General features: G+C 37.7%; 1 protein-coding gene across 3 annotated transcripts in view; it reads right to left on the bottom strand.

The window, feature by feature from the left end:
* mtm1 (myotubularin 1) overlaps window positions 1–15,284 on the bottom strand; it is a 40,816-nt gene extending 25,532 nt beyond the window's left edge. Inside the window, exons 1-3 of one of the 3 annotated variants that reach the window (XM_084711749.1) lie at window positions 15,094–15,284; window positions 6,976–7,057; window positions 3,418–3,490 (exon numbers count right to left, since the gene is read on the bottom strand). In XM_084711749.1, coding sequence (XP_084567875.1) covers window positions 3,418–3,490; window positions 6,976–7,032 — 130 coding nt within the window. In that variant the 5' untranslated portion in view covers window positions 7,033–7,057; window positions 15,094–15,284. Of the gene's footprint in view, window positions 1–3,417; window positions 3,491–6,975; window positions 7,513–15,093 lie in introns of those variants that run through there. The other 2 variants (XM_084711747.1, XM_084711748.1) reach the window with 2 other exon arrangements.
* Between the last annotated feature and the right edge of the window lie 209 nt (window positions 15,285–15,493).

The following is a 15,493-nucleotide window of genomic DNA, read 5'->3' as shown; positions in this document are numbered from 1 at the left end:
TAATATTTAGGAAATCAAAACTTTTGACATTCATGACATGATTACAAATCTTCCATGTCCACACTGCGACGCATCTAAGAATTAATGTAAGAATATTTCCCCCTAGGTGATGTGTTGTAGTGCACAGCCTTCGCCACCAGAGGTCAGTCTCTCTACTGGTGGACAAGACAACACAGTGGAGCTGAGAAACACAGCATCAGCAGGGGATGAAGTGACAGGACTAACTAGAAAATAAGGAAAATACTTCTGCTCCTCCTTGTGAATATTTTGGGTTGGTCCAGATGATAAAAGTGAGCCAGTAAACACTGCAGACTGCTGATTGGTCAAAGTGAAGTGTGTAACAAGCGTAAGAGAGTGAGTGGCAGTCTAATTATCATACTGCCTATTAGGGCTGCACGATATTGGAAAAAACTGACATTGCGTTTTTTTTTTAACCCTGCGATATATATTGCGATATGAAAAAATACAGGAATTTTCACCAGATGACTTGAATAGCACTTTATGTTATGCTGCACTGCTGCCATCTTGTGGACAATTAACCTGCACTGATCTTGCGACTCACTCCATATACAGGGGCGTGGTCTGCTTTGGCAAACTGATTAAGAACGATTGTGATTGGTGGATCGCTGCGCGCAGTGTGTGTCAGGTACCCTTAAATTAGATGAGTTCATTTGCCTCCTACATTGCAGGACCTGTGATGTGACTATTGCGCACACGTACATTGCGATGACGATGCTCAAACGATGTATTGTGCAGCTCTACTGCCTATGTAGTGGCAGAGAGTGAGGGTGAATGCACAGTGAGTGAAGGGAAATGTGAGCAGTGAAGTTGTCAATCTGGCAGTAAACGTACAATGTTGTTACAGTTTGTCAGGGAATAAAAGCTGCAGCTTCTCAGAACTAGGTTCGGGTACTGAAGTCTTTTAGGGGTACCAACCAAATCGGTGCTACAGAGTACAAATTCACAGTAAATCAATCTGTGCTGATTTTCGATACCTGGGAGTGCATCAGGGTGAGAGACTAGCAGAGTAAAGAGAAAAGGAGGAAGAGGAAGAGCAACAACAAACCATGCAGCAGCTTGTACTCACAGTGCCTAGTGAGTGAGTCAGAAAGATCTGAAAGTGGTTGCGAGTGTGATTAAACTTTTCAAAACTCAGTTCATCCACAAGCTAAAGCATGGACTGCTAAACATCCTGAAAGCTAACCTCCCCAACAGCAGCAGCAGCTAAAGTTATCATGCCAGTAGGTAGTGCCTAAAAAGTGTAACTTAACACTCCACGGACAACAAAACTTTAAATGAGGCATCGACATCATCAACATCCTCAGGTGAATTGATGAAGATGATTGATGATTGATGAAGATTGATGATGATGAGATTGATGGATCAGTCATTGTTGGAGATAACTGAGATTACTTCACTGCCTTGATTAGCTTAGCAGATTTGATTAACGTTAGCTAACACTCAAGCACTGACTGAACCTGAAACTCACCAACATATTTACATTTACATTACAACAGGGTGTGAGGTCTATTTATTTATCTGAAACCTGAGTATGAAACCAATATTCATAAATTGCTGACCTGTAACAAATCATACAGCACGCAAGCACAGTGGTTTTACCGACAACAAGATAACAGGAAGGATATTGCCTGTGCTTTCTACGTGACCTAAATAACAGCGTTGCTGATTGTAGAGACGAGTTAGAGAGGGACGGGGGAGGGGTTTTATTTTGTGTGATGTGTAAAATGCTCTAAATAAATAATGTTAAAATCAAGAAGTACTGACTTCTTTTTTTACAACAGAAATTACATTTTTGTTATTATAGAAAGTAAAGTACCGAAAAAGGTAAAGTTTGGTGCTGGTACTGAATTCAATGTACAGGTGCCAAGCCCTACTCTGTTCAAGACCAGAGCAAAGCTCCTGTGTGTGTTATTTCTACTGTGGGAATAGTGTTGTTCTGATGATAAGTTCCACCTATGTTGAGAGAGTACTAGGGTTGGGCGATTGGACCAATATATCGCCTATTGCAGATGGTCTGAATCCATTGCTGGTTTTGGGTCAATTTTTGGGGCAATATTTGTTATATTATTTTGCTGATGTAATGGTCTGCAGAATGACAGCCACTGCTATGCAGGAGGCAAAGGAAAATAGCCTGCAGAGTCAGATTCTTTGCACTGTTTTGAGTTAAGGATTTAATTTGACCAAAGTTGAGTTGATGGTTGTTGGAAGAGTGGACAGACTAACAAAGCTCATAGTTTGGTAAAAATGGAAAAACTTGAATTCAGAAGTTGTATGGTTGTATTTTTCAGTTTAATAAGTAAAATTGGTGTGAGAATGTTTAATTTCTTGGGCTTACTCGGCTTAGCAAATGTACCCAGCGTGTGTAACATAGTGAATTCGCCACAGACATCTCCCAGCTGAGACTCAAGAGGACGGCAGGAGGGAAGAATATGTCGTCAATTGCTGGTTGATGGACTGACAATGGTCGTTGGAAACTTCTGACATATCAGCCAACCCTAGAGAGTACTATCTGCAGCGGAGTAGAGTCGAATTGCACTGTTTAACACAAATTCAGTATACCTTGGTAAAATGATGGCATGAAAAATAGATACCGCCCTGCCTGTCAGTCTAATCTGGTAGGCAGACAGTTCCAGCGTCTGCCAACTCCAACAGTCCACCTGTGGGCTCACAGTTTTCATTCATACATCACCTCACTTCTGTTATGACTCTGTGGGTCATTTGTGAATTTATGTGTCATTTTGCTGCAATAGTAGCAGTCAGTAGGAGGGAGATGCCTTTTTATTCTGAATCACACTTTTCTTCTGTTCTTTTCTTGATTTAGGAGTTAGATTGGTTCATTTGTCATTTATTTATCTTTTGTTTTAGTTGCAGGAAAATTAGGGTTAATTTAGAAAGTTTTGTTTTGCTGTTTAGGCACAGTTCTCCCTCTGAGTGGAATAAAAACTTCCTTGGGAGTGGGAAGAACTGGGGAGCCACACATTGTGTTATGACAAGGGTTCCCCTAAACCGTGGCAAAACATGGATGAAGCTTCTCTCTCCTCTGGTGGAGAATACGAGCACTTTGGTGAAAATAAATGTTAGTTGCAGCCCTAGTTGTGGACAAAACAAGATACTTGAGCTCTGATCAACATTTTTCACCATTTTCTGACATCTTATGGACCAAACAACTGATGAAATAATCAAGAAATTAATCGACAGCGAAAATAATAATTAGTTGCAACCTTCTTTCAGACTGATTCAGATGTTACAGAAGCTTTTAGAAGCTACATGAGCGGCTCACTCGACAGAGATGTGCTTCAGACAAAGTAATGATCACAGGTTTTCTACAAGGGTAGAAAAACACTTGCTTATGCCTTTAAAACAGAGAGAAGAAATGATTGAGCTGCATAAACTCACCTATAATTCTGTCCTCCCCTGGCAGCAGAGAAACGTCAGCTAACAACTCCATCTTCAGAGACTCTCTGGAGGTCTACAAACACACACACAACACACCAAGACATAAAAACAAATGAATAGAGCAAATTAATTTATCAAGAGGACTGCTGAGGCTGTGTGGAACAGTAACGCTTTTATTTAGTGCTTTTTGAATGAATGAACAAAAGAAAAAGAAACAAAGGAGAAGGTTTGCTGTGAACCAGAAGAAGAGGGGTCAGATTCAGTGGTCAGTGAGATGAGACACCATAAACACCGCACTTTTCCTTTTAAAGAGGTTCAGCTGTGACCAGGAGCTTCAAACTAAATTTGACACTGCTGCTCTTCATCCTTATTTGGAGGTTTAGTTTATTAATTTTACTTTTTCACTACAGAGCCATGGTATTGGTATTTGGATCAGTCTTCTGTACAGTGAGTTTTCACTGTACAGAAGACTGATCCTGATGAAAACATTTAAATAACAAGGACCTCAAAGGAAATATGGTTTAGCTTTACTGGACTGCTGTCAAGTGAACTCTGTTCATTTCCAGTCCACTGAAACCAATCACAGAAGTGTACCATTGTATGCGTCATTTCATTGGTTAAAAAATGTTTTCTCTTCCTGTTTTTGTGACTGGTGAACTTAGCAGTATGTTTGCTACTAAAATGTGGACTGACAGGAGACAAACCTGGACTCAGGACAAAGTAAGAAATGTTGTCTTTTTACATGCATTTCCATTACATGGCGATTTCTGGAGCATTTGAGTTTTGCCTTTATGAACACAATCTGGACCAGCTGTAAAATTCAAACAATGGATCATCCATTGTATATAAGTTGTATATTTTGTTGTTTACATATTTTCACACCTCTTATTTCTATTTTTTTATATTGTTGTATATAGTTTAATCTATAAGTCACATATTTTATTTGTTTTTTTTTAATCTCTACATAAGATTTCTATCTTATCTTTCTATGTTTCTCTTGATTTCTACATGCTTCTACATATGCTTCATGATTGGGTGCAACTGTAACGCTACCAATTTCTCCCCGGGGATCAATGACATATTTCTGATTCTGATCCTTGCATTAGTCTAATTTATGAACTGAACCTTTAGGTGTGAACCTGCCCTAAAGATGCTTTTCCACTGCAGGAACTCAGAACCCCAGTGACTAGGACCCTTTGCACTATAAGAACTGGGGATGGGCATTGAAACCTGGTTTTAAAGTGGAATTGGTTCCAAAATTACAACTGCAATGGAATCATTAAGATATTAAAATTTCAATTCCGCTATGGATTCCTGTATGCTAATTTCACTCGCATATACCTCCATTTTTGCCTATTACCTTCACGTCTTACAGTGTTGACTATGTGCTCGGGACAATAGTCCCCTCCTATTCAAAGAAACTCCAGCTGAAGCTGGAGTGGTGAAATGTACAAGACCCCTCGCTCATGATATCAAATAAAACGTCCCTGAACCAGTGCAAAAATTGCCATTACCAACATAAACCAGCATTTTCTGAACAAACACATCACAAATACTAACAGAGAGTAACAACCGTACCTTCAAAATAATAACAAAAAATAAATAAATAACAATTATAATAATAACAGCGATTTTTGCATTGGAATTAAAATCCAAATTATTCCCAACCCCATCAGAAACATTTAAACATTTCGTTAAGGCACCTTTCAAATGTACAAATTGTTTAACCTGCTGTACCAAACAAAACACATCACTCACTATACAGTTGAAATGTTTTGTGTAATATATACATTAGTAAAACTGTTCAGAGACTACAACAAAATTTGTGTTGTTGACACTGAAAACTTGTAGAGGCCTACACACACAAAATCCACAGGAATCGATCAGGAAATCAACAATGCCATTGGTATCAATAAAATCTTACCAATTCTCATCCCTAATAAGAACTCAGTGGCCCAAGGACCACACTCACAGACCTTGAGGTGCGTTCTCGCGCAGTCCATGAGGTCTTAGGGCCGCTCCACTGTCAAATCATTAAGTTTGTAACAAGAGTGTGGTTCCAGGAATTTAACCTCTTGTGGGGTTGTTAACACTCCACAAGAGGTTAAATATCTGGAACTCCAGGTATTTAACCTGGAACTCTATACTTGTCAGTTGAAGAAGTCTCTTGGATGAGGGATGAAAGGTCTTCAAGAACCTTTAGTCCAGTTGCCTTCATACAGATCCAAGGGATAATCCATTCTAAGTTTTTTTTTCATTTTTTATAGAAGTTTATCCAGTCTTTTAATATTTTCATTTTATGTTCTTCATATGTATTTATATCATTTAAATACAATTTGTACGTGCTGATATTGTTTACCTGAATGTTGAAGTATCCTTTCTTCTTTTGTGTATTATTCTTTTTACTACAAGAACAAAGAAAATTTAAATTTTTATTTCATGATGCTGTTTTGAAAAAAAAGTGAATAAATGAGATGGACTCCAATTACGCTGTAGTTCAATATCTAAGCCCTCTGTCCAAATGTCTCATGTCACTGAATCTAAATCTAAGTAAAGCTAAAAAAAAAAATAGGGTAAACTGATTATGTGACAATTTGTATTGTCTACTCTGTAAGTTACAAATCAGACAGTCGGTCCTTGGCCGTGACAAAAGTAAAAAACATCTCATATAAAGTTTTGAAACCCACAAGGTGATGTGATGTGTCACATTTAGGTTCTGGGGACATTATTTTGCCTGCAAAAAAGTCCCCGCTCAGGGGGGAAGTACTTTGCAAAAGAAAAGGAACTTTGGGGATGGGGCTTCAAGCGCTCAACATTTCTGATTGGTGGAGTACTCACAGCATTTTATTTCAGCCTTTTTTTTCTTTTTAAATCTGCATCCAAAACCTGTTTGTTTTTAGCTCCTTGTTAGCTCGGGATGATAATGATTAACTAATGATTGATTAATTGATCATTAAGAATTTGATTGATCAAGTAAAATTTAATTGATCTACTATCAAATAAAGATCTGAATATGGAAGTGTTTGTGTTAAATATGTAGGCCTACATCTTTATATGTTTCATTAGATATGTACTGCTGCCAGAGAATATGCAATATATTTGCTGTAGAAATAAAGCTGATTGAGGTGAACACTATTTGGTTTTGTTTGGCTTAAGCAAAATTTGTATGCATTTTTAATAACAATTAATTGATTAATTGATTGTTAATGTTACCAATGATCAATTAGGGAAAGTCCTTCCAATTTGCAACCCTAGCTTCAACACATCAACATGGAATAATAGAAGAAAGTTTGTCTGCTGCTTTATATGTCGTACTCGTTATTGTATAGTCATGCACAAAAATGACGTACAAATAGCGGTAAGTTTTTCATATGTCAGCAGACTCATTTGCCTGGTCTTCACTGGGCCATGGTGGAGACACAGAAGACAACAGCTACTTTGATCCCTCACTGCTTTCTCACCATGTTAAAACTGCCATCGCAACCTGCATCTTGTATAAGATTTTAATATTTCAGCTTTGACAGACAGAACAGACGCACACACAGAGCATCCACTTACACTGGAGATGTGTGTGTCCAAGGCGTTGGAGTTGTAGACTGAGACTGGTGAGGCCATCACTCAGGGAGGGGGCTTCCACAGGCTGAGACAGACAGAAACACAGACTGTTAGAGGTCCTGTTCTACAGCTGGGCTCCGATTTTCTTCTGCCAGAACTACACATACATATTCAGCAGAAATATGACAGCACCAGTCTTTTTTTTTTTTTTTTTTTTTTTTACCATGAAACGCTCAGCTTTTGGATCACACAGGATAAAACACAGGATTATACATTTCCAGTGGGCGTCAGATGAAATTGCAGTGTCACAGAAAAAATATAAACTCATTTGAGCTCATAAAATCGTGCGCTCAGATTAATAATCTGGGAGCACAAATCAACAGAACATAATGTTAAATCATGTTAACACTTTAACATGCTTAAAGGCTGTCAGGCATGAGACAATGTTGTTTAATGGTCAGAATATTTAGTCAACTTTATATCCATGTATTTCAATCCAAAACCAAAGTGAAAAGTGATGATTTTAAAAAAAAGTTATTTTTTAAAAAAATAAATCTGATGCGTACAGCATTTTTTGTTCACACAAAATTTCCTTTTAACTTAAATGGCCCTCAGCTTGTGGAGCTCCAAGCGCCAAAAAAAAAACAAAAAAACACCTAGTTCTGAGCAGCATCATGATGGAACTATTTTCTTTTTGCAGTAGAATCTACCAGAACTACTTTAGAATCTGCTGCAACTATTTTCTTTTCTGCTAGAAAGAAAATAGTTCCTACATGAAACTGCTCACAACAAAGTCTGTATCTTGAGTAATCAGGTCGTGAGTTTTGGAAAGAAACACTGGTTTTGAATTTTCCTAGTGTATTTTTTGGTGCTCTGAGCACCAGAAGCTGAATGGAGAGAAGGCAGACATCACTACACTGATATCTCCAAATTTTTGAAACTCTAACACACTAAAACTATCTAGATGGATCAATGTGAATGCAGGAGAAAAATATGATTTTTTGATTTTGGGATGGACTGTCCCTTTAAAGTGCTTCTGCTGTCCTTCTTTAATAAAATCAAATAAAAGTAGCAGCCATGACCTAAGCATGTGCACGGGATTTGGTGTGAATAGTCTTTTGCAATTAATGAATGAATTATGGAGAACTGTGTAACAAACACAATGCAGGAGTTAGCAGCAGTCCTTTTATTAAAGGACCAGTGTGTAATAATTACAGGAATTTATGTACATAAATGAGATATATTATATATAAGTATGTTATTTATTATTATCAATCAACGTAAACTCATAATCTATATGTTCCCGTTACTTTAGAAATAGCCATTTATAGTTACATACGGTCGGGTCGACTTACAGAGATCATCATCCTGCACCGTCTACGGCAGCGTAGAGTGGACAAACTGCACTAACAGTGACTCATGGGAAGCCCATGGTGACCTTACATAGACGCTGCATCGTAAACACGGAAGTAGACGGGGAGGATAGACGTGGGTGATTGCTGGCAGACCATTTTGCGTTGTGAACCTTGACTGGCACAGTTTTGACAAATGGAGGATCATACATACACTGTACCAGAACAAAAAGCAGCGGACAGTGAATCCCTGTCATCCAAGAAGCGGAGACACAAAGAAAGTAAATGCAAGCATGACAGGAAACTGCAAAAACACGAATCAACATCGGCATAGCGTTTACACGAAGGAAATCGCTGATGGAGGACAAACGTTTTCACAGTGACGCCGAGGTTGCCTGTTTTCTGCTGGACAGGTAATTCATCCTACACACATAACTGTAGTTTGTTGTGAGATAGCTTTCACTCGCCATTTTGCAATCTAAGGTTTGAACGTTAGATGCCACTGGAAATCGCACACTTCTCCTTTAAATAACATAAAAATAATAAAATAAATTTAACCACTTAATATCATGGTCGATATCATCACAGACTGGTACAGTACTGAGACATTGTTTTTTTGTGATCAATCAATAGGCCTTATATTATTACATCCCATATTTGGGCACTTATGCCATCATGCCATTAGTTTTTAGTCTATAACCAGTATGACCAAAACAAACATTTGTCTGGACCCACAACTATTCTCTCTTTTACCAGGTGACTTTTCTCTATAGACTTATGGAAACTCAAGAAAAGCAGCCAACATCAAAATTAAGTTGACAAAATATTTTTTGGTGTATACACTGCATATTTTTACAGTTAAAGAACATAGGAATCAATGTATACTGTAAAAAAAGAAGAAAAAAAAAAGACGACTCAACATTTCCTGGCAAGGTACTGCAACAGATCTTTAAGTTCTGAGCCCAACTTAAACTCTTGAACTTTGAAATAAACATTAAAAAGTTTTGCCAACCTATAATCTTTAGTCAGGATGATTTACTTTTCTTCTTTAGATGAACTTGAATCTTTAGGAACTCAAAAAAAATTACTTAAGTGTGGACCTGTTTTTTTTGTTATTATTTTGGTGCCTGAAAATTAAATGGTTTCATTTGAAAATATTATAATTTTAACCATCATTCACTTTCACTTGAATGAATTGACTCAAATATTTTTTCAACACAACTTTTATGGGTTTCTAAAACGCAAAGATTTAAGTAAAATTTAATCATCTCAAAAGTTTTGTAGTTAGATAAAACTTTTCAGAACTTTTCCACTTTTTTGTTTTTAAAGTGCAGACTTACAACAATGATAAATAAAACAATAAATAAATAAATAAAACAAATTAATTTCCATAATGTAATAACCCCCCATTTAGAATGTTAAGGTGAGTCTTAGGTGTTCAGTGTGCTGGATCTCAATTGTCACTCAATTATACAGTAATACAACAATACATTGTAAAACACAGGTTAGCTGGCTGACTTCAGGCTTAACTTAGGATTTCATTTATAGGCTAATATAACCTAATGGCACTGACTCACTTCTAACTGAGGTATATGGTGAGGTTCTCTACATGGTTGATCCTCTCAAAAACAACAACAGCAACAAACGGTGTTCATTCATGCAATTCAAGTTCAAAAGTGAGCTGATTTCTGTTCTGCTCTGTCTGATACACCTGTCACAATGAAACTGTCTGAAAATGAGAGCTTTAGGAGGGGAAGGAAGGAGAGAAACTGAAAATATGTACTTGTGGGTGAGCCAGAGAGAGGGCGGGAGTTATATGGAAAAAGGGAAAGTGTGAAAGAAGTGAAACTGGAACTTTATTTAGAAATCATATCATTTCATTAGGCTTTTACAGTCGAAAAATAAATATTAAAACTAGAAAACCAGACTCACTAATCAGCTGCAGCACCGTGGGACTGATATCACATTATTAGACAAAGGGCTGTTGTTTTATATCAGCTCTGGTCTATAATTGTGTTTTTGTGGCTGGCACAGTGTGAAACCACCTGCACACACGTTTGTGGTTAGCAACAGTATGAGGTTTTCACTAACAGCTTTGATGAACAACAGAAATGAGAGGCTGAACTGAGTGCAGACTTAAATACATTTGTCATTGTTACAGTCAAATAACCTGGTTTTGTGTTTATTTAGTTTTGAGGGAAGCAACAGCAAGGCAGGGCGAGGAGAGAATACATGATTTTCTTCTTGGAGAACATCTTTGTGGTCCTGCAGCCAACACTACATGGACTGGTACCAGATCACACAGGGATCAGCGGTCTAGCTGACTAACAGGCCTTTTCCACCAATATGGAACCAGCTTCATTTGGAGCAACTGCACCACATATAAAAGTTGGTTCTTGGGCCATATAGCTAAAAAGTCTGTGTCATTTTGGTTGGTATCAATTCTACATATCAGTTATTGATTATGTAGATTATGACTGGTGACATATTGTGTGCTCCAAAGCATGGAAGCAACAAAGGTGGGAAAATAAGTTTGTTGTATTAACAGTCTTGGTGGGGAACGTATTCCTGCAAAGTGTACAGTTGGTCGCGGCAGCGGCAGACCGAGCATGACTCAGCAACACTTTCCTGCTCCTCCACCTCAGCTGGTTCCTTTCAATGCAAAGGAGCAGCAGTTCGGCTTAAATAAAACAACAAAAAACTGCAAAACCCACAAGGTGTCCTGTCCTTTTTTAGCCGCAAGGATTCTGCACACCATTTCTGTTGTCTCACGTGTCAATGGGGCATCCGAACAACGCAGCTTGTATATGATTGGCTGTTCACATGTCACTTGTAGCCTCTAGGGATATGACAGACTGTTCATGAGCAAGGTCGTATTCTTCATGTGCTTGGATTTACTGCATTTTGGAGAAACTAAGGTTGTCAAAAGTATCAATACTTCAATACCACATTGTTAAAACAATACAATACTAATATTTGATGTTGTTAAAAGCACAGAATCTATTAAAAAGACAGCGTTCAGGGACTTTTTCTGTACACACTGAGTACCGTTTTTTGTTTTCTTATAATCCTATTTTGTGTGCTTTTTGTAATTTTTTTATTTTTTGGTACTGAAAGAGATATCTTTTTTTATACCAACATTTAAAATTCTGGTATCTTGACAACCCTATAGATGAAACTACAGAACATTTTATCAAGCTAATTTCTTATTGCTATTGATGACATGTCTATTGATAGATATCACTCTCAATTTATTGCCCAGGCCTAGTGGGTGTAATGTACAGGTCAATGTACACCGTCCTCTGTTGATAACAACCCCAATAGTTACGCTGAAAACTGGTGGAAATGTGGGCTGGTTTGCTTAGCAGCACCAAGTTTCCAGAACTGGTTCAAGAACCAGATCTTACTTGGTGGAAAAGGGCTTTAAAACTGAAGCCAGATGAAATCCCATCAGCACTGTTCTAGGTTTGGTCTGGCCAACTTCAGCAACAGAACTGCAACAAAACCAGTTGGTTGGGTTTAGGAAAAGATCGTGGTTTGGGTTAAAAATATACACTTTTACAGCGTTAAGCATGTGTTAAAAAAGCTTTCTGGCAATTACAGGGAAGCGCCAACGCAATGGGTACTGGCCAATCACAGCACAGTGGGCCAGAACAGTCTTGGGGAAAAACAGTAACAGAGCAACAGAGAGCAGATTGAAAAGTTACAAACCCTGGATGTTTTCGGGCTAACACCAATAAGTTTTAAAGTTTAAAATATCCACTAACAATTTATCAGCCTATATTTTCTTAACAAAAACTTATAACGATTTTAAGTCTATAAAAGATTTTTTTCTCCATAATGCAAGAACAAGACACAAAATAAATAAAAAATAACTTCTGATATTGATATTTTGTCAACAAATAAAAGCTAAATCATTGAAACACAAACAAATGGACAAATAAACTGACTATTTAATGAGCTTTTTTTGCAGCAAACCTTACCAGTTAAAAAATTCATTAGTAAATTAATCCACAATGCCAATAAAAAAATTGCATCTACATGTCACAACAGAATACCTGGAACAAACCACAAATACTATTAAGAGTAATGTCAACATCACTTTGAGTTTATCTTATCGACACTCACATTTAGAGGTTCTCTGTGGGAATAATTGATGGATTAAAGTTGTCTGTCACTCATCTTCCCACCAGCTGAACACACACACACACACACACACACACACACAAACACACACACACACAGCGAGTGAGCAGTGTCTCAGTGAGCAGGTGAGTGTATCCAGTTTCTGAATGAACAGCTGCTCTGCAGTGGAGAACACAGGTAGCTGCAGTAATGACCACAGAGCAAGAAGAGTGAGGGGCTCGCCTCACGCCTGTAACCACGGTAACTACACATCAAAGATGGTGACAGAGGTCACCTGCTCAGTTTAAGATGTAAAAATCAAAAATACATGATGAAAATTAGACTAAAATTTTAGTTTAGAAACTGACACACAGGTGTCTGTAGTTGTCAGGGATGCATGATGTGGATTATTAATGGATGTTTTTGAATTAATATTACTGCTGTGTTGTATATCAAGACATATATATCATATATTGCAGAACAGCCTGAAAATATTGTGAAGTTATTTATAGGTCATATCGTCCAAATGTAGTTTCTCGTAGTTATCTCGTAGTAGATAATTATATAAAAAAGTTCATATAACCTGTAGTTTATGCAAAACTGAGGGTAAGAAAGGCTCAGAGGTAGTGAGCAAATATGTAATTAAAAATAATATTTTATAGCTCTGACTGAACCAAATCCAATGACATCACTATGACAACAAAAACAGTGCATCAAAAACTTCACAAACATACTTTGGCTTTTTGAGAGCATTTTGATGAAGAATTCAAATTAAATGCTTTGAGACAATCTGTCAATACTATCTGTCAAATCAGACATTGTTGGAGCTACAACAATTAATCAATTATTACTCGATTACATTAATCACCAACTATTTTGATAATCGGTTAATTGATCTGAGCAATTTTTTAAGAATAAATGTGAATGTTTTCAGGTTTCTTTACTCTTATGACAATTGTGGGCAAAACAAGACATTTGAGGACGCCATCTTGGGCTCTGGGAAACAATGATTGACATTTTTCATAATTTTGTGACATTTTACGGACCAAACAACTGGGGCTGAACAATTAATCAAAATTCTGTCGAAATCGCAATATAGCCTACAGCAATTTTCAAATCATAGGAGGTGGAACATATGTTAAACGCAAAATGTTCATCAAACTACCATTTTAAATTAAATATGGTACTGTAGAAATGTCCTGATCTACACATCATATTTTTACAGACTGAAGAAAGCATATTTGTTCGGTATAGATCCCTGAAAGAATCACATCATAATAATGTTTTAAATGAAAATGAGAATATTGATGTAAAAATTAGCATTCCTTCTAATATAGAAACTGCATTGTCAGTTAAAATAATCACTATTAGTTTTTTCAAAATCATTCAGCCCTACAAGCAACTAATCAAGTAACCAAGAAAATAATGGACAAAATAAACAACATTGAAAATAATAGTTAGTTGCATCCCTACATATTATTATAACCAATATTTAGCAGCTGTACTTTCATTATCTGAATAATAAGTGATAACAAACATTTTTCAGTATTTATCATGCATCCCTACTATATTATAACAAACCATAACCAAATGGAAATATATATAATGGACTTAGACTACAACTAATATACATTTTTGTCAAAAGATCACAACTAAATCATGATCAGGAGCTAAAATGAACACTGTCAGTCTGTACTACAGTGGATACAGTGGGTATGTCCTGATATGTGGCGAACTAAAATCAGTCAATAATATTGGCCATGCATCAGCATCAGTATTGATCTGGCTCCAGTATACAGAAGCTGGTGCAGCGAGCCAAGAGCAGCACTGTATGCACAGACTCACGACGACAGGTTGCTGGGTAGAACAGCAACCATAAAGGGTGCTCATTTATGTTTATTTACAGCCAGTTTTTGCTCCTTTAAACGCATCAGAACAAGTGCACAAGGCTGCTGATCCCAGACCAGGTGTGTCTGAGCAACTCCAGCACTGGAGCTGCTTCTGACCTGCTGACCTTTAACTACAAATACATCAGTAATGAAAATATACACACGCTACAACACTCTTACTGCGACAACACACACTGGATCTACGAGCACAAAGACATAACATGATCATATGGCGTTAAAAACGACTCATGAGCTGAAGTTGAGTAGAGCTGTTTGAAGTGAGAGCAGATCAGGGTGCAGTCAGTGTGGTTCAGGGTGGTACAGTTAGCTAACACTGTCCACACACTGACAAAGCTGACAGCTAAAGAGCAGTTTGCGGTGTGAATAGCAGCTCCAAGGTATGAATAAGGCTGCCTTTCAGTCCTGTCCGCTGTCAGAATGCAGTCTGCATGAGAAGCAGGCAGTTTTCATGTCTAAATGTGAGCACAGAGAGAAGTCAGGAGCGGAGTGGAGCAGAACAAAGCTCCTCCAGAACCTCCTCAACTGAACTTTTCCAACTTGGCCGTTCCAGCAGGCACAGCTGTGTGTGGAGTTCACCAGGAAATAGCGGAGGCCTACACGGTAACGACAGCTCGTTCCAGCCCGAACTCAGCCTCCCCGTGCCCCGCAGAGCGCGGAAAGCTCCGGTAAAGCCCTCCGAACGACCCCTGACACGGCCTCCGGAGGCCTCGCTGCGGTCAAATGTCTTAACTTACCCGCAAAGTGCGATTCTCCCGTGGCTGAATGTCGATCTGTTTCCCTCAAGCCACAGCAGGAACTTACTCTACGTCACGTGCCGGCCTGTCATGGCGCGGATTGGCTGCTTGTCAAAATTGGAGCTAGCAAGGGATGCAGGGAAATGTAGTTTTTAAATGGGTTGCCATATTCCTCTTTATGGAGCACTTTTTGTTTGAGGTGATATTTTTGTCTGTTTTTATACACACACGTATTATGTTTTGCAGGAGAAAAATGTTCCCGTATATTCAGAGGTTGACATAAATAAAACTAAATTTAAAAATGGATTAATTGTATCCAATTAAAATAAAAATATCAAATATTAGTATGAAAAAATTAATTAAATTAAAATACAAGTAATTTGTAATTTGAAAACGCAAT

The sequence above is a fragment of the Lutjanus erythropterus genome, chromosome 23, assembly GCF_056507025.1.
Source record: "Lutjanus erythropterus isolate fLutEry1 chromosome 23, fLutEry1.hap2, whole genome shotgun sequence".
NCBI classification, from domain to species: Eukaryota; Metazoa; Chordata; class Actinopteri; order Lutjaniformes; family Lutjanidae; genus Lutjanus; species Lutjanus erythropterus.
The sequence above is the reverse complement of the archived record's forward strand: the minus strand, read 5'-3'. Positions and strand labels throughout refer to the sequence as shown.